The sequence below is a fragment of the Schistosoma haematobium genome, chromosome 4 (assembly GCF_000699445.3).
Source record: "Schistosoma haematobium chromosome 4, whole genome shotgun sequence".
NCBI classification, from domain to species: domain Eukaryota; kingdom Metazoa; phylum Platyhelminthes; class Trematoda; order Strigeidida; family Schistosomatidae; genus Schistosoma; species Schistosoma haematobium.
The window spans coordinates 39,629,041-39,647,448 of record NC_067199.1 but is presented as its reverse complement, the minus strand read 5'-3'; the positions used below and the strand labels follow the sequence as shown (position 1 = coordinate 39,647,448).

Sequence of the window (18,408 nt, the reverse complement as noted above, 5' to 3'; positions counted from 1 at the left end):
ATGTTTAAGTCGTTGAAGAACAAAGTCCTGATGACGAAGATAAAGTTCTCTGTCTGGATTAGCTATAGGAATATCTTTGAATTATGCATGCTCAAAAGCGAGACATCTGAAGTCGTTATAAATTGTACTTTGAAAAGAGTTCATGGTGTTTAACAACCCAAAGGATATGCAACAATCGATAAGGTTCATAAGAAGTGATTATATCCATTCAATTAATACACTTGTTAGTAATCGGAATTAGGCTGTAAATTTTTTGCAACTTCGATTTTAAAGACGATCATACCTCTAAAGTTAACTGTCAGTTAATGAATATTGGTTAGAAGATAGTGTTCTGTATTGGTTTTAATGATAAAATGTCATTGTTTGGAGTTAAGATAGTTCATTGTTCGAATTATTCTCATGTTCTCTGTGTTGTCGAGTTCGGTCTTTGCCAGCTTTTGGCTCTCCGGAACCAGTCAGCGTGCTTTCAAGAGTGCAGGTAGTTTCGTGGTCGTGGGATTATTGGTAACACAGCTGGTGACACAGGATTATTCCGACTTGTAATTTGTAGAGGTTTGAAGTCACCTGATAACTGTGTGTCCGACTCAATTTGGAGGTTACTTGGATCCAAAAAATAATGCTCTGTACACAGAAAGTTTGATGATTTCATCCACTAACTTACGTTTGCCTTGGTGGACAAAAAATCTACGAATCTTCATCAGTTCTGTGTCAACGATGGACAATGAAACATCTTAGGTGGGGTAATCCAAAATTAATGTATCTAATTAAACCCATTATCAAGTGATCGAACATTTTGCCGTATACCGTGAAAGGTTTTCGACTTAACCCTCGCAGGATATTGTTGACAGTTGTTTAGGTGTTTCGGAAGAATGATAATGTCAGTGTTAGTGACGTAACGAACCTCCGTCACACACATAGAGCAGGCAGACAGGTCCATCAGTTGTGGTCATCGTTAAGGCGTGTGAGTTGCGTTGTTTCCTGAAAAACGAAAAAAACATCAGATTTCAGGTCAAGAAAAGTGCGAAGTTTTCTGCAGTTTCTAGATTTTTAACCGTAGCTATTGAGTTGCTAACGTTAACGAGGAATTTCTTTTTCTCGTGGCTGAGATATCTTGCTCAAAGTATTTTGAACGAAGTTTCTGCCTGAGATAGATACATATAAACAAAATTTACATAAATGTATATGAAGATAGCGATATTAAATAAATAATGAAAATTAAACCGATCAATCTATACGACCTAAATGACTCGTCCATTCAGCAGCTAGAAGAACCTGCTATAAGCGTTATAAAGCGCTACTACATGTCTCAAAATTACGCAACATTTTATTTTTTTCTCAAGGCCGTCAGCACTTTACCGTAGAACAATAAACTTGTGCTACGTAAGTCTCAGACCTATCAAAAGCAAGTATCAAGTAACTGAATAAATACGGACAGTATGTTTCACTTGAATGTGAAATGCGTTGCTCGAAAATAACTGTTATCAAAACCCTATAGGATTTTTATGTATCTAACTGAAAAATGACCCAAACAACCAAAAAAGGGGAAATAAAGGGGTAAATACTTTGGAAGCAAAAGGAGAAATAAAGGGGAAAATGCGGCGGAATGTCGCCTTTATCGCCTGTGCGGGGGAAATAATGCGGATTTCCCCCTTTTTGCCGCTTTGTCGATAAATTGCCGACTTTTCGCCTAAATGTCCGCCCAATTGTCTACTTTTCGCCTGAATTTCAGCGGAATTGCCTACTTATGCGCTTAATTGTCTACTTTTCGGCTAAATACACACAGAACTCCCTATTTTCGATCCAGTCTTCAGTAATAAGGATAGGAGGTCTGTCGACCTATATTAATCCTTGCAGTTTGTAATACTGTGGAAGTCCAATCGCGTTTTGAATATATTAACAGACGGTGCTGATATTACGTGTTCCGGTAGAAAATTCCAGTAATTCACTACTTCGTGCGAGAAACGGAACTCCAGACGTAAACGGTTTGATCTCGGTTTTTGAACTTTCTTCGAATGTCCTCTCAAATGATCGGTTCTAGACGGAAGCAAAAGATAAGACATGTTAATACCAAGGTCATCGTTCAGTATACGATAAGCCAATATTAGATCACCCCGTACTCTACGGTAAGATAACGGAAATAAGTTAAGTTGTCTCAGTCTGTCTTCATAAGATAGGCCAGCTAGACCTTGTACCATCTTAGTAACTCGTCGTTGGACTCTTTCTAGCATATCTGCTTCATATTTGAAACAAGGACTCGCTGCTTGAATCCCGTATTCTAAATGTGGTCGCACATTAATCGGGTATAGTAATCTAAACATTTCATCATCTAAATACTGAAAAGACCTACGAATTGACCATAATACCCTATAGCCTTTTGCAGCAGCAGCCTTACAGTGACTAGTCGTTTTGAGATCATTGCTTAATATAACTCCTAAGTCTTTACAGTTTCTTGCTTTGGGTAGCACGAATCCACGTAGTGTATAGTCATACGATTCATCAGAGTTATTTAACTGCATCACTACACTCTTATTAGGATTTATTTCTAGTGACCACCTGTCTAACCATGCCACCAATGAGCTAAGATCGTCCTGTAATACTATTCTATCCGACATACTATGTATGGGTCTCCAAATCTTTATGTCATCAGCGAAGAGTAGAACGGATGATTTTGCTACAGTTGGCAATTCATTTACATAAAGTAAAAAGAGAAGAGGACCTAGGATTGTGCCTTGGGGAACCCCACTTTTTACAGGTACCCACGAGGAGAGAGCCCCATTAACCCTTACCCTTTGTTTCCTGTCATGGAGAAAGTTACTTATCCAATCGACGACTGTATAATGGATTCCAAAAAGTTTCAGCTTGAATTTAAGACCAGAGTGGGAAACCTTATCAAAGGCTTTACTTAGATCTATGAAAATTACATCCACGGGAGCATTCCGATCCTTTGCCGCAGCCCACTCTTCTCGTGCAATGAGAAGATTTGTCAAGCAAGACAGGCCTTTCCGAAAACCATGTTGTGCCCTGGAGAAAAGATTTTGCCCTTCAACATAGTTTACAACAGCTATCCGAATGATTTTCTCCATCAGTTTCACAACTGCACTAGTTAAGCTAACGGGTCTATAGTTACTAACTAAATCCCTACTCCCAGCCTTATACACCGGACTTATTATGGAGTCTTTCCAGTCTCTAAAAATTTATACTCCGTGCAAGGACGGAGTTGGAAAAAATGAGTTAAGACTCATTGTATTGTGCCTCCCCCATGGAAATCTTTAGTAAAAGGCGAAAGATTTATCCGCAAATGAGGAGACATCCATTGACATAACCCCTAGGGTTTCCTATGTTCGTCTTTATTTTCAACAACAGACCGAAATAAAACTGCAATGCGCACTGGAAAACCGGTGTATTTTAAAAAATTTTTATTTAAGAGGAAAATCTTATTATTGTACAACATTAGAGCAGAAGCTTGAGCATCAATCGTTTTGTATATCCATTGTACTTGCCGATTCATTGTTATTTGAAAAGATTCACGAAAGATGAAACAGGTGATGTATTATTCATAAGGCATTTGCATCTAATCTAAAGTTAACTGACACTCAAACACACATTCTCAACACTTCTATAGTTTCCCAAGTAAGTAATAAAGTAAGCTCTTTGACAAAATAATTTTTATTGAAATGCACATAGAACATCAAAAAATTGCATGGATTATTCCTTTCAGCCACATTCGTTCGCCTATTAATAATTGAAATAGTCGTCCTGTGAACTAATAAGTTTAAAAAACAGAAAAAGTCACAACAATATCTGAATGACATGTCTTGGCACAGCCAAATACTTTAAGCTAAACTTACGGTTATGTCCGTTAACACTGATGACTGTAACTATAGAGCCGTAAGGAATTTTATCACTTTAAACTAGTACATACCTGCCCTTCTTTCCTTCTTTTACGCTTTATCACTTTGTCTCTGACATCGTGAAAATAAACTTGTGTGGCTACGTCGTACAGCTTCACAAGGTCTTTTTCGTTGACAGAGGATGATAGAAAGCGATTTGTTGACGCACCCGAAGTTTAAATACTAAATATGAGTTACTTCGTATGCAGCCGTAAAACCGGCATTTCCTTAAGGAAATGCGGTCAGAGTGAATAAAAGGTAAAACGCACCGAAAAGTCTACTTTTTCATCCACCGTGGGGAAATACTTACGCCTGTCACTCCCAATAAAACATAGGCCGCCGACCTGCATTTTCCAGCTCAATCTATTCTGGGCCTTCTTTTTGACTTCTGTCCAATTTTCGCTCATCCTTTTCATGTCTACCTCCATTTCTTGACGTAATGTGTTCATTGGTCTTCTCCTTCTCCCTTGACCTTTAGGATTCTAAGTGAGGGCTTGCCTTGTGATGCAGTTAGGTTCTTTTCTCAAATGTGTGTCCTATCTCCTTCCCACGCTTCTTCCGGGTTTCTTCCGCTGGGATCTGGTTTATTCTCCTCAACGGTAGGTTGTCGCCGATAGTGTCTGGCCAACGGATCCGAAGTACTTTGCGTAAACAGCTGTTAATATACACTTGTATCTTCTTGATGATGGTTTTCGTAGTTCTCTAAGTTCTCACCCCATACAGTATAACTGTCTTGACATTTGTATTAAAAATTCTGACCTCGGTGTTGGTTGACAATTGTTTTGAGTTCCAGTCAACATGGCACAAGTCCATGAAGTCACTGACAAGTGGACTGAGCCATATTGGTAGGTGTAGACTATCTGGTTGGGGACCGCGAGATGATAACAACCGATGGTTAGAGACCTTGAATGACATGACTCGAAATCGTTCTATTCTACTTTACGGCTGCGAAACATGACCATTAAGGGTAGAGGATACTCTTAGGTTAATTGTTTGCGATGGCGCAGGTACATCCACTCTTTGTGTTCTCTCAAATTCTAATCTTCTGAATTCTTCATGTCCCTTTTTTTATCTTCCCAAGTTTGTTTCACTGGTTTATACTCCTTAAATAACATCTTTAAACCCTAATCTTTCCGATTACTGCTTATACTCCTACCACCTCTACCACTACGGGATTTGGATCGACAACTGCATTTCTGTGCTAATGTGATGTGGCAACTCGAACTGATGTACGTACGTACGAAGTTCTACTTTGTTACTGACTGAGTTCCAGATGTTCTTCAGTTGTAAATATGCTGTTCTTACTTTCCGATCCGCGCCCTCACGTCTGTATCAAATCCACCGCGATAAGAGGGCCAGACCATCTGCGAAGTCTAAATCGTCCAGCTGCACCCTAGATGTCCGTTGTGTCCCATACTTCTCCCCAGATGTTGACGTCTTCATGATCCAGTCAATCACCAGTAGAAAGATAAAGGGTGAAAGTAAGCAATCTTGCCTGACACCGATCTTTACTTCGAACGAGTCCGTCAGCACGATTTTGCAGTTTAATCCCTCATGGAAATTCCGTATAATATTGACTATATTCTCAGGCACGCCGTAGTGTAAAAAAGCCTCCATAGTGTTGTCCTGTTCACGCTATCAAATGCTTTCTCATAGTCAATGAAGTTGATGTAGAGTGATGAATTCCATCCATTTGATTGCTCCACAGTGATCCTTAGTGTTACGATTCGGTCCGTACAAGATCTATCCTTATGGAATGCAGCCTGTTGGTCACGAATTTAGGCGTCTCCGGAATCCTGCATTCTGTTTAACAATACCCTGTTGAAGACTTTTTCTGGTATTGAGAGAAGAGTGATGCCTGTGTAGTTCTCATACTTGCTAAGACCGCCTTTCTTTGGTATTTTGACCAGAAGTCCTTTCCAGTCTGTTGGTACTTGTTCCTCATCCCAAATCATATTGAAGAGAATGTGGAGTATCCTTGCAGTTACCTCTACGTCTGCTTTCGGTGCCTCCACTGGAATGTTGTCTAGTCCTACTGCTTTGCCGCTCTTGATTTGTCTGATTGCCATGCTGATCTCTTCAATTGTTTGTGGGCCAACATCGATCGGTAGGTCCGTGGGTGCTGCTTCGATGTTGGGTGGGTTCAGTGGGGCTGGTTTATTAAAGAGCTCTTTGAAGTGTTCTGCCAGTCTGTTTCGCTGTTCTTCAACGTTGGTGATTACTTTACCTTCCTTGCTTTTCACTGGTCGTCCTGGTTTACGATAATTTCCAGCGAGTTTCTTTGTTGTATCATACAATTTTCTCATGTTTCCTTCTCTTGGAGTCTTTTCCGCCATCATTGCCAGATCTTTCACATATTTACGTTTGTCGGTACTCATGCTCCTCTTCATTTGCTTGTTTACTTCTGTGTATTCAGCTTGTGCCATGGTTTTCTCTGCTCCTGTTCGGCTGGTATTGATTGCTTCCTTCTTGTTCCTCTTTCCTTGAATCATATCTAGTGTATCAATAGTACGAAATTTACTCGTTTTGTCGCATTGTGTTTGGAATATCGCCTTTATTTCGATTACGAAACAAACGTTTGGACACCAGTCAACTTGGTTAAAAAACGGTACGTGGTCAAAGACATTGATAGGAAATAACTTCATAGTTTACAAGGAGATTAATGACGGACAGACGCTCGTCACTCACAAGTACAAAGTTCCACTGTCGTTTGAGGTCTACAAAAGGAATAACAGGTAATTCGTAATCTATTAAGAATGTGTCCTAAATGTTAAGTCCATGTAAAGTCAAACATGTTCTCACCACATACATTTAATTATTCTCGACGTAGCACATGTAAGTGAGAAAGTAAATTCATGTCAAGAGAAAGCTTTATTATAAAATTAGGCTGGACAGAAAAATGTATTCTGAGAATAAATCCTTTTTTGAATCTTAGTGTTACTTTTCCTAATCAGAATAATCTGTTTGTATGTTCTGAACTTTGATTTGAGCTGTCTAAAAGGGATAGTCCGTCTGCATGAATGCGTAATTCCAACCAAAGTTTGACATATCTTAACAGATTGGTTTCCAATCCTAAATGGTAGTAAACCCCACTGCTGAAAGATGTTGCATGCTCTCAGGACACTTTAAGTGCTTTTTAGTAAATCTGGTACAAAATCTCGAAACCCATCAATATTAAAACTATCATCTCTGATGGTTTGACTGCTACTTATCTTCAATTTCATCAGGAATATATATTGATTTTTTCGTTTCGGTTTATCGAAATCTTGGGACACATGTCAACGTTATTACTCTCTAAAATGAATTGTTGATTTCACTTCGTTAACGTACCGCTGTTATCTAAACGCTTTTCATTGGTGTGGCTAATGCATGCCACTATGGGGTATGAACTCTCCAAATTTATTGTCCTGTTAAACCTAGTTTTGTAATAAAGCTTTCTCTTGACATGAATTTACTTTCTCACTTACATGTGCTACGTCGAGAATAATTAAATGTATGTGGTGAGAACATGTTTGACTTTACATGGACTTAACATTTAGGACACATTCTTAATAGATTACGAATTACCTGTTATTCCTTTTGTAGACCTCAAACGACAGTGGAACTTTGTACTTGTGAGTGACGAGCGTCTGTCCGTCATTAATCTCCTTGTAAACTATGAAGTTATTTCCTATCAATGTCTTTGACCACGTACCGTTTTTTAACCAAGTTGACTGGTGTCCAAACGTTTGTTTCGTAATCGAAATAAAGGTAAGCATAGAAGGCAATTGGAGCTAAGTGGAAAGTAGACTACAAGGCGATAAAACGAGTAAATTTAGCACTATTTCCCCATGATGGGCGATAGTATCGACTTTTCAGTGCGTTTTTCCCTTTATTTTCTTTCGAACTGTTCCCTTTATTTTCCGTTTTACGGTCGTTTGTTTAAGCCACGCAGAGTATTAGGATCTGTATTTATTGAGTTTAGACAGTTAACCCGTAATTCTAACATTTTAATAACTTTCGGATGTTTTGCACGTAATTTTATTCCCCTGATAGACATTTCCCTTCATCAAACAATTCCGGGTAGACAGGTTTTACCGATGAATGGACAACATGTAAGTTTGTTTGTTTCCTGTGTTGATTAAAACTTTTGTTTAAGAATTCAAGATGAATTGCAATTATTATATGAAATGTTTCCCGGTGAATTCAAAGTTGACTTTGAGTAGGTTATTTTGTCTAGCTATACTTTGATAGTCTTATTTAGTTCAAATCAATATACAGTCACTTTTGTAGTAACTCCTGGAGTAGGATTTAATAATCCCGTAAACAAGTTTATAAAATTTAACCTGAACTTGAATGTTACTTTGAAGGTTTGTTTATAACTACAGTTTTTCTATATTTTGATTCGTTAATTGAATATTATTATTTACAGTATCCGATAGAGTCACCTACAGTCTCTGTAGAATGTGTTCATGGTCTGAAAGAAAAGGATATTGCAAAATTATTATCCCTTCTAAGAGATTTAACTTTGGAACGAAACGGCGATGCAGTTATTTTTGATCTTGTGGATGTACGTAAGTTTATTATTGATTAGGAATAGTATGTTATGATACATCCATTAAGTTTAATTTAAATAAAGTTGATTGTCAAAATTATAAAATAGATTTATGTGCCATATGCTATTGTGTAAAGCTAACATATTCACTTGCACAACTCCATACCGCTGAGTCCTCTAAACGATCTTAAATATATACAACTGATGGATAACAAGCTCGCCAAAACGTAAGTCAGGTGCTTCATACTACTTTTACTCAAAAAGCTGAAATCAATACAAAAGGTAACAGATTACATCCCTTCGCTTAGTGGCCTTATTTAAAACTTAGTTACCACCATATTAGACGTGGAAACAGCACCATGTAGTAACTGTTGAAAGATCATTTAGATAATTCAAAGTTTTTTATAGTAACTGTATCCGTGTACCGTAAACAGTTTATTGTTTCATTTTATTATGTTGCATAAAATATGCTCCTAATTCTTCTACATCTAGTTTTGTCGTGAATTTATTTCATCCAACATCCCAACTGTTGAGTGTGCAATATGCTTGAATTGCTTCCAAAATGAAAGTGATGTCTATTGTACAACAAATTTTCATTATTTTCATACATACTGTATTGGTGAGTATATGAATCGTAGACGAGTAGAATATGAAGAGGAAATAAGCGAATTAAAAGCCAAGGGCCCATACACTGAATTTCCACCACTTGAAGTAAGTACACACTCTTTATTATGAAATGATGTTTTGTTTATGAGTAATTATCTAAACGATCTCGAGTCACTGACTGGTCGAGAGTTGAATGCTACCACCGAATACCAATACTGAAACAGCCTTTCTGAAACCACGTATACTATTCAAGCTGGCTTCTTTCAACATTCACACAATAATGCAGATCGGACAACATATATGGTTGGCTATGTCTTTAGAAAGTCTTAATATCGACGTCTGTTGTCTATCCGAGACCCGTATTCAAGACTCTAGTTAAGTGCTACAAATTTGCTCTCCATTTGTCGCTTCGAAAAACTTGTTTTATGTGAGCTTATTCGGGGACCTTGTAGCATCTTCGTTTAGTTTTGTTGGTGTCGTACTAAGATCTAGAGCTGAGACAACACTAGCTGATTAGATCCCCATTAAAGGTCAGTTATGTGCTGTTAGATTAGAAAGTTCCATAAAAGTAAGAGGAAATCGGCGTGAGAAACGATGTCTTTTTGTCGTCGCATACGCTTCGACAGATTGCAGCCCGAATGCGATCAAGCATGAGTTTTACCATCATTTAACTGTTATATAGAAAGTGTGTTCGACAGATATTGTAGTACTAGCTGGAGACTTGGATGCTCACACCGGACGTTTAAACACAGAAAAGAGTCGTTTAGGTGGCCGGTGTGGACTTGTTAGTCGCAGGACAGATAACGAGGACCGTCTACTGCAGCTGTGCGCAGACCACAACCTGTTTCTGGCTAGCACTAACTACCGGCACAGTAATCGCCGATGTGCTACCTGACCTCCTCCCTCTGAATCTCAAGCCTGGACTCAGATTGATCACATCACGATCAGCTACAGCTGGCGTGGTTGTGTGCAAGACTGCCGCTCCTTTTAAAGTACCTATCTGGACTCTGATCATGCCGTTGTTTGCGTTAATCTTACCTTACTTTTCAGTGGCCAAGAAATTCATCGCCCTAAACGGATTGATGTCAGTAAATTGGTTGCAGCTTCTGTTGCAACTAAATATCAAACCGAGCTAGGTTCAAGGCTAGCTAACATCCCACCGAAAAGTGTAGATGGGCATTGGTTCCAGTTGCAAGACGCCATGGAAACGGCGAGTAAAGTCTCTTGCGGCTTCGCGAAACGTCTCGCTTATAAGCAGTGTTTCTTCAGGTTCCTTACAACTCATCGGGACCCATCGGTCTACCCTGGGTGACCGTGAGTTTGACCACAAACGAAGGATGTTGCGTAATGAAATTGGACAAAGCTTCTGTAAGGATCGAGAAGCCTGGTGGTCGGAGCGTGCCTATGAGTTGGAAGCAGCAACTGCATCTGTTAACTGCCGGAAGTCCTTTCAACTTATCCGAGGCACTGGCAACAAGAAATCTGGTGTGAGCGAGACAATCTGTGAAGATGACGGGATACCAATCACTAACAACTATCGATGTCTTGGACGATCGGCAGAGTTTTCTGAGGGGCAGTTCAAGTGGTCTGTTGCCCCGCCAACATCGATCAGACTGTCCTGCGCTCCATGGCCTGTGACGACTGATCCACCAAATGAGGCGAAAGTCCGCGAGGAACTACAACTCCTATTTATTATTTATTATTATTTATTTTAACAGAGATGTTGGTACAACGAGGCACCAAATACATACGCGCCACGCAAATTTCATTCGATATATGTAGGGGCTGTGATACTGCCCGGGTGCCCGAACCGAAGCAGGTGGTTTTCTTAGGGGGCCACTCCCCGAGCCTTCAACCTGAAGGTCTGATCCACAAGGCAGTGGAGCATCGTAAGGAGATGCAATCCCATGGAAGTCGGTGATCAACAATTGGTTCATACGTCATATGTTCCCGCAGAATACTGGAGCCCATGTGCACCATTGGTTTGGAATCCGGTTGAAGCACCGGACACTCGCTTTTCGTCCTCTCATTTTCGTAAACAACACCCCCGCCACGAGAAGGCAGTGAGTAGGACTTCCCTGGCAGAGGCTATATGCGCGTGGCCGTGTGAGAGCATTTCGAGAGGGAGAGCGAACTCTCCCCACTCTCAGCCATACCAGGGCATTCGGGGGCGACCATACCACGTTGAAAGCACCGGTTCTCGTCCGATCACTCCAACTCTTAAGGCGCTACAAATCACTGGGCTCAGATGACTTACCTTCGGCCCTTCCTAAAGATGGTGGTGACTTTCTGGTTAAGGAACTGACTGTGTTGTTTACAAAAGTTTGGCAGTTAGAGTGTCCCAACATCGTGGAATGTGTCGATTATTGTCCCTATCATTGAAAAGGGTTCACGTCATTTCTGTAACAACTATCGGGGGATAAGTCTACTTCAGACTGCGTCCAAACCATTGGCTTCTGTCATACTTCGTAGACTAGTCAAAACCTGAGAAAGATTGACGCGCGAGGAGCAGGCTGGTTTTCATTCTGGTCGACGATGTATTGATCATATCTTCGCCCTCTGCCAAATGTCCTCTGGGATTGTCTATTGAAAAGCGGTTTGCGTGGGAAGTTTATCAACTTCCTAAAAGCCCTATATACAAACACCTCAGGCAGAATGAGGGCATACAACCACTTCTCCCCATTGTCACATTCGAGCAGTGGGGTTAGACAGGGTTGCCCAATCTCACCATTCTTCTTCAACTCTGCCATCGATGACATTCTGGAAACAGCTCTCATGGATGTAGGTAATGGTAGTGTGGATATGTTGCTTGGAGAAAGACTTCTCGACCTCGAGTATGCGGATGATATTGTCTTACTGTGCGATAATGCCCAAGCCATGCAATCCGCATTCAATCAGTTGGCAATCAGTGCAAAGTACTTCTACCAGACTGGCGGGACCCTGGTCCTGTACTCACCCTGGGTAGTGAACAGATATAAGTAGTCGAGAAGTTCTTGTATCTAGGTAGCTGCATAAGTGCTTGGCGCCTTCGTGATGTTAGTCTGGCTGTAAAAGGTCGAATCTACAACGCGTCGGTGAGAGCAGTTTTGCTCTATGCTTGTGAAACCTGGCCTCTCCGAGTTCAGGATGTTAGACGACTCTCTGTGTTCGATTGTCGTTGTCTCCGAAGGATTGCTGACATCCATTGGCAACATCATGATAGTAATGCAGAGGTTCGGCATCGTGTGTTCGGGCACAGACGATAATGCAATTGGTGTCATCATCTTGAAACACCAACTTCGGTGGCTTGGACATGTTCTACAAATGTCATCCCAGAGAATTCCACGTCGTGCATTGTTTGCTAACTCTGGGACTGGTTGGAAGAAGCGGAGAGGTGGTCAGTGTATGACATAGTGTAGTGGTATGAAAGAAATCTGCAAAGGGCTGGCTTGTGTTGGTCCTTCACGACTCCCTGGCTGGGGTCTTAGAGATTGTATTTTAATTCAGCTGTTTGAAATCTCCAGCTTCAGTCTGAGTAACCGAGTATTTAAAAGTATACTCGTTTGACGAATTGGATTCAGTATAATGACTGGTAATTCCAGGAGTAAATTACACACTCTGGTAGTCACAAATGAACAGACACTCAATTCAAAGAGAAAGCGGTAATCACACTTATATTTATAATTCACATCGGGTGCGTAATAATTAACCAAGTAAAAATTAATGAGCACAAAAACCATATCTTGATTTGTGAACAATAATCTGTTACTCATTCAATAAGTCTAAATTCTACAGTGATATCTGTATATTTGATTCTTCTCTTATAGTACAATTAATAGAATCAGTAATTTATCATATTTCTGTCGCTAATTAACTGATGAAATTGCCGTAGTTATATAGATGATCAGGTTAAAATTCAACATATGAATTCACTTAATATTTCCAGAGGGATGCCTCTGTTTTCTCCAGATTGAGTGTACACGTATCATTCATAAACACAACGTTCCTGTCAGGGTTAGGTAGAGATAGTGGCTGCTAGTTATGTCTTATAATTGATTTCTTCTTAACTGATCTTGTATGTTTTCAGATTTCTTACAAACAAATATGTGACAGAAGTAAAATGTCTAGGACCCTCACGAAAATTACGACAGTCTATTACTATCGATAACCACACAATATAGAACATTGCCCAAAATACTAACCTGATTTGGATAAATAAGCTCCTACTTGTCAAATAGTTTGTCCTCTGCCACAGTAGGTTGTTGCTGATAGTGTCTAGTCAACGGATCCGAAGTATTTTGCATAGGCAACTGTAAATAAACGCTTGTATCTTCTTGATGATGACTTACGTAGTTTTCCAAGATTGCGTCCCATACAGTAGAACTGTTTTGACATTCGTACTGAAGATTCTGATATTAAGACAAGTTATGCTGTCCTGCAGAAAAATCCCACCTGGTACATAGCACTTCGAACACTTGCAGTCGAGTCAAAGCTTATGGCGAACTGTCATCTGTCTTTGCAACCTCAATTGGTGTCTGTCAAGGCTGTTCACTATCTCCATTTTTGTTCAACTTCATAGACATACTGATGGAAATAACGTTCTCGTCGACTGAATTTTCGGGCATTGATCCCCTTCCAGTAGGTCCACTTATCGACCTAGGATACACAAATGACATAGTTCTATTTGGTGAAGACGCTGATAAAATGAAGTCTTTTGGTAACACTGAGCAACAATGCTAGGACGTTTAAAATGCATTTTTCCTTCTCGAAATGCAACTTGTTGCTTCAAGACTGGTCTGCGTCAACACCTGGACTTAGGATAGGGAGTGGAGTAGTCGGACGCGTCGACAACTTTACTTATCTTGGAAGTCTGGTCATCCCTAATCGGTTGGTATCTGACAAAATCTCTGCACGTACTCAAAAGACTCGTGTGGCTTTTGCTAACCTACGTCACCTATGGCGAAGGTGAGATATCCGTCTATCAATTAAGGGACGAGTATACTGCGCGGCAGTTCGTTCTATTCTACTTTACGGCTGCGAAACATGACCATTAAGGGTAGAGGATACTCTTAGGTTAATTGTTTGCAATGGAGCAGGTGCATCCATTCTTTGTGTTCTCCCAAATTCTGATCTTCTGAATTCTTCATGTCCCTTTTTTTATCTTCCCAAATTTGTTTCACTGGTTTATACTCCTTGAATAACATCTTTAAACCCTAATCTTTCCGATTACTACTTATACTCTTACTACCTGTACCACAATGAGATTTGAATCGACAATTGTATCTCTGTGCGAATGTGGTATGGCAACTTGGACTGATGCATATATGTGCCTGGTCCTACGTTGTAGCTGACTGACTGGTATGGCAACTCGAACTGATGTACGTACGTACGAAGTTCTACATTACTGATGACTGACTGACTAAGTTACTAGTATTTGATCACAGATGTCTTAGAAATATTGCTCGCATCTGCTGGGATCACAGGGTAAGTAATAGTGAGGTTCAGATGCAGGGTATTAGGGAATGATGGTAAGTCGGTTGATGAGGTCGTGAGTCTACATCAACTGAGATGGTTGGGCCACGTGTTGCGTATGCCTGAACACCGATTACCACGGCGCACAATGCTGACTAGTGTTGGGGATGGATGGGAGAAAGTTAGGAGAGGTCAAACCAAAAAGTGGCATCAGTCCATAAAGTCACTATTTTCTGGTCTGAGCCATGTTAGTAGATGCACACTACTTGGTTAGGGTCCATGCGACTGTCGTACTTAATGGTTGGAGACTGGACGACATGGCTCAGAACCGATCACAATGGCGTAGGTGTATACACTCTTCATCTTCCCTTAAACAGTGAGATTAAAATTACTTTATACCTTTATTTCTACAAGTTAATTCTTTCTTCTTGTATTATATCCTTATATGCAATCTTTCTTCCATATATTAATACCATTGAAGTAACTACTTCTATGAATTTGATGTGCTAATGAGGTATGGCATATATTTGCCTGCTACTAATTTGTAGCTGACTGACTAACATATGACTATCAAGGCATGTGACTTTCAGCCCATAAGTCACAGATTCGAACTATGTCCCAGCTGGTTTGTTTTGAGCAACTGTTTAGTATATCTAAGCCTTACACTTGAGGTTGTGGCTTAGAGTCAAGTACATGTATCTGCACATAATGTTTAATTCAACAAGAAATAAGTTCGATCATATTATCTCCAGACCGAGGTGACATACTTGCGTATGTAAATTATTGTAAAAGGTGTAATATTTTTGATTTAAAAGATTATAGCTGATTTATTTATTAACTAAGTAAAATTTGAAGGGATTAATTATGATTGTTTAGAAAAATAGTCCAAATTGAATGAGTAGTTAGGAATATTACAAGTATACTATTAATTTATTGCTATATCGTAACTGATAGTTTAGGTTGTTAGCTCACATAATTATGCAGTTAGCTACATAGAATTAACACATAAAAACTTGCAAAAAAGACTCGTTTTCGTCATGTAGTTCTTGTCATATGTTAAATCATTCCAATGTCTTGAAAACATTCTGGATGAACGTTATTAATTTCCCTGCTTCAGTTAAATGATAGTGAATAACTAACAAAAACTAAGTAGATCAATACATAGTCTATATATCTCTTCTTCACTCAATATCGTAACAAGAAGTAAGCATACTTGCAACATAAATAATAAGTGGTCAATTATTTGGGAGTTATAAATCCGTGTTTAATTCTGAAGTAGGTTTTCTAAAAAAAACGCAGTCATCTGATTAACAAAATGCTAACTACATATTTTTCCATTCCTGTAGATACCGTGTCCATTGTGTCGTGCTGAATTCCTACCATTCAGTGAAGATCTTGTTAATCTAGGACATTCACAGAAAAATACCGAAAACAGTGATAGTTCAAAGTTGGGATAGATTTGTTTAGGAATGTTGACTTTATTACTTTACTGCAAATTATCTGTATATTCATTAATTCTTTTATTACAATTTTTATTTAAATACTAGTGAAACGTTTTCAAAAAGCTTGAAATGTTTAGAATTCTGTGCTAAATATTAGGTACACTACAGTAAACTTTCATACTTGTTGTGATCATCGTCAGATTTCCACTTATCATTTTACGCCAGTATATTTCATTGTTACCATCTCAATTCGAGACTCGCCTCATTAGGAGCCAAAAGCAAAAATATCCTCTTGCTCTAGAATCTCTACCCGGAGACCATTTAGTAGCTATACGTGAGGTCGTCCTCAATTCTAATGTACCCAATGCTTACGATCGCCTCAAAGAGACCATTCTTCGACATTTCCTCCCATCGAAGAAGGAACGAATGAGGACATTGTTAGCATGTCACCCTCTGGGTGATGCTAAACCAAGCCATCACCTCACGCGCCTGCAATCCCTTGCAGGACCTACAGCAGCCGACCCTGAAATAGTTAAAGAATTATGGCTCGAGTCATTACCGGCTTATATTCAATCAACCGTGACGGCTCTGCTCGAGGATGCGCCACTTCATCAGGTCGCCCTCATAGCAGACAAGATTTTAGCGAGGACTAATAACAGAGATAGCTATGTAGTTTCCTCAGCGGCACGTCCTAATGTAAACAAGGACGCCGGTCATTCTTCGGCTCACGGTGACAGGGAAGGGTGTATCCACACACGTCTTAGTTTTCGAGACCGTTGTGACATACCCCAACCCTACGTCACCCGAGCTTGTCCACGTTCCCGCAAAGCCGCCACCACTCGCCCAACCAGGACATCTTCCAAGCCACGCCGAAAGGCGGCTCCGGAAGCGAGTGAAGGTTGGTGTTGGTTCCTTCGCGTCTGGCGGCCGCCATTATCGAGCACCGTGCTCATACAAGGCGGCCGTACTCGCCGGCCCTCTCCCCCAGGTTGGCCGTTTATTCTATGTGCACGATTACCGCACAAACGCTAGGTTCCTATTAGACACTGGGGCCCAAGTCTCTGTCGTACCACGTGGTAGCAGCAAGCCACAATGCTTCGACTACGCGCTGCGAATGGCTCAGTCATTCCTACCTATGGTACACGACAACTCGCGGCCAACCTGGGCGACCGACAACAGTATCTGTGGACGTTCATCATTGCCGATGTTCCCACAGCCATACTAGATATTGATTTCCTACAGCACTATGGATTGCTAGTCGATGCACGTAGGCCGCAGCTAATCGAACAATAAATTCATGAGCTGCAAAGCCCACACTAACGTGTAACGAATCCTTGGCAATTTTTATTCGCGTGACGATAAATTCCCCACATTGACTAAACCACTCGAGGAGGTTTCATCGGTGACCGATCGTGTGGTACACCACATAGTCACCCGCGAACCACCAGTCACGGCAAGACCACGCCGACTGGCACCGGACAAATTAGCCTTCGCTAGATGTGAGTTTGAAAATTTACTAGCTTCTCGTATTATTCGTCCTCACAGTCCCTGGGCCTCTCCTCTTCATATGGTGCGCAAAAGGATGGGGTTAGTTGGAGACCATGCGGCGACTACCGAGCACTAAACGTAGTTACGCGCTTTGATAGCTACCCTATCCCCCACATACATGACATCACAGCATCGCTGAAGGGCACGACTATCTTTTCTAAGATCGATCTGGTACGAGCATATCACCAGATCCCAGTCGCTCTTGAAGATATCGAAAAACTGCTATCACGACTCCTTTTGGTCTGTTTGAGTTCCTACGAATGCCTTTTGCATTACGGAATGCTGCTCAAACTTTTTAAAGGTTTATCGATAGCATTGTACGAGACTTAGATTTTGTTCACGTCTATATTGATGACCTGCTAATTGCATCATCAAACGTAGATGAACATTATCAACATCTTACGCTATTATTCCAACGCCTTTCGGATAATGGAATAGTAGTCAACTCGGACAACTGTGAATTGGGTAAACCGGAAATAATATTTTTGGGTCACGTCATTAAGCAAGAGGGTATTCTACCTTGCGAGGACAAAGTGCTAGCGATAAAGGAGTACAATGTGCCGTCCTCACTCAAGGAACTGAAGGCATTCCTCGGTTTGGTTAACTTCTACCATCGTTTCATCCCACACGCGGCAGAACGGTTACGACCATTAACCGACTTACTTCGCGGCAACCCACGCAAATTAGAAATGAACGATACCGCACGTACTGCATTTACAGAGATCAAAACGGCTCTGGCGCAAGTCACACTTCTCGCTCATCCCGACCCATCAGCCACGCTTAGTATAGCGGTTGATGCATCTGATTTTGCTATAGGAGCCGTTATGCAACAAAACATCTCCGGTAGTTGGCAACCCCTCGAGTTTTTCTCACGACGCCTTACTCCCACGGAGACGAGATATAGCACTTTTGGTCGCGAGCTGCTAGCAGCCTACTG

General features: G+C 40.6%; 1 protein-coding gene across 5 annotated transcripts; it reads left to right on the top strand.

Annotated features, from left to right (window-relative positions):
• Positions 1 to 1,272: 1,272 nt before the first annotated feature.
• On the top strand, positions 1,273 to 16,646 carry RNF25_1 (RING finger protein 25). 5 transcript variants are annotated; one of them, XM_051216382.1, is made up of 7 exons: positions 1,273 to 1,380; positions 7,926 to 7,984; positions 8,029 to 8,091; positions 8,134 to 8,239; positions 8,302 to 8,439; positions 8,917 to 9,135; positions 15,828 to 16,646. In XM_051216382.1, exons 2-7 carry the CDS (start codon positions 7,974 to 7,976, stop codon positions 15,936 to 15,938), a joined length of 648 nt encoding a protein of 215 aa, XP_051066972.1. In that variant the 5' UTR covers positions 1,273 to 1,380; positions 7,926 to 7,973; the 3' UTR covers positions 15,939 to 16,646. The 5 variants fall into 5 exon arrangements, with proteins under 5 accessions (XP_051066972.1, XP_051066975.1, XP_051066974.1 ...); XM_051216386.1 differs by having other exon boundaries at positions 8,124 to 8,239; positions 15,828 to 16,024; XM_051216385.1 differs by having other exon boundaries at positions 7,926 to 8,091; positions 15,828 to 16,024.
• The last annotated feature ends 1,762 nt before the right edge of the window (positions 16,647 to 18,408 follow it).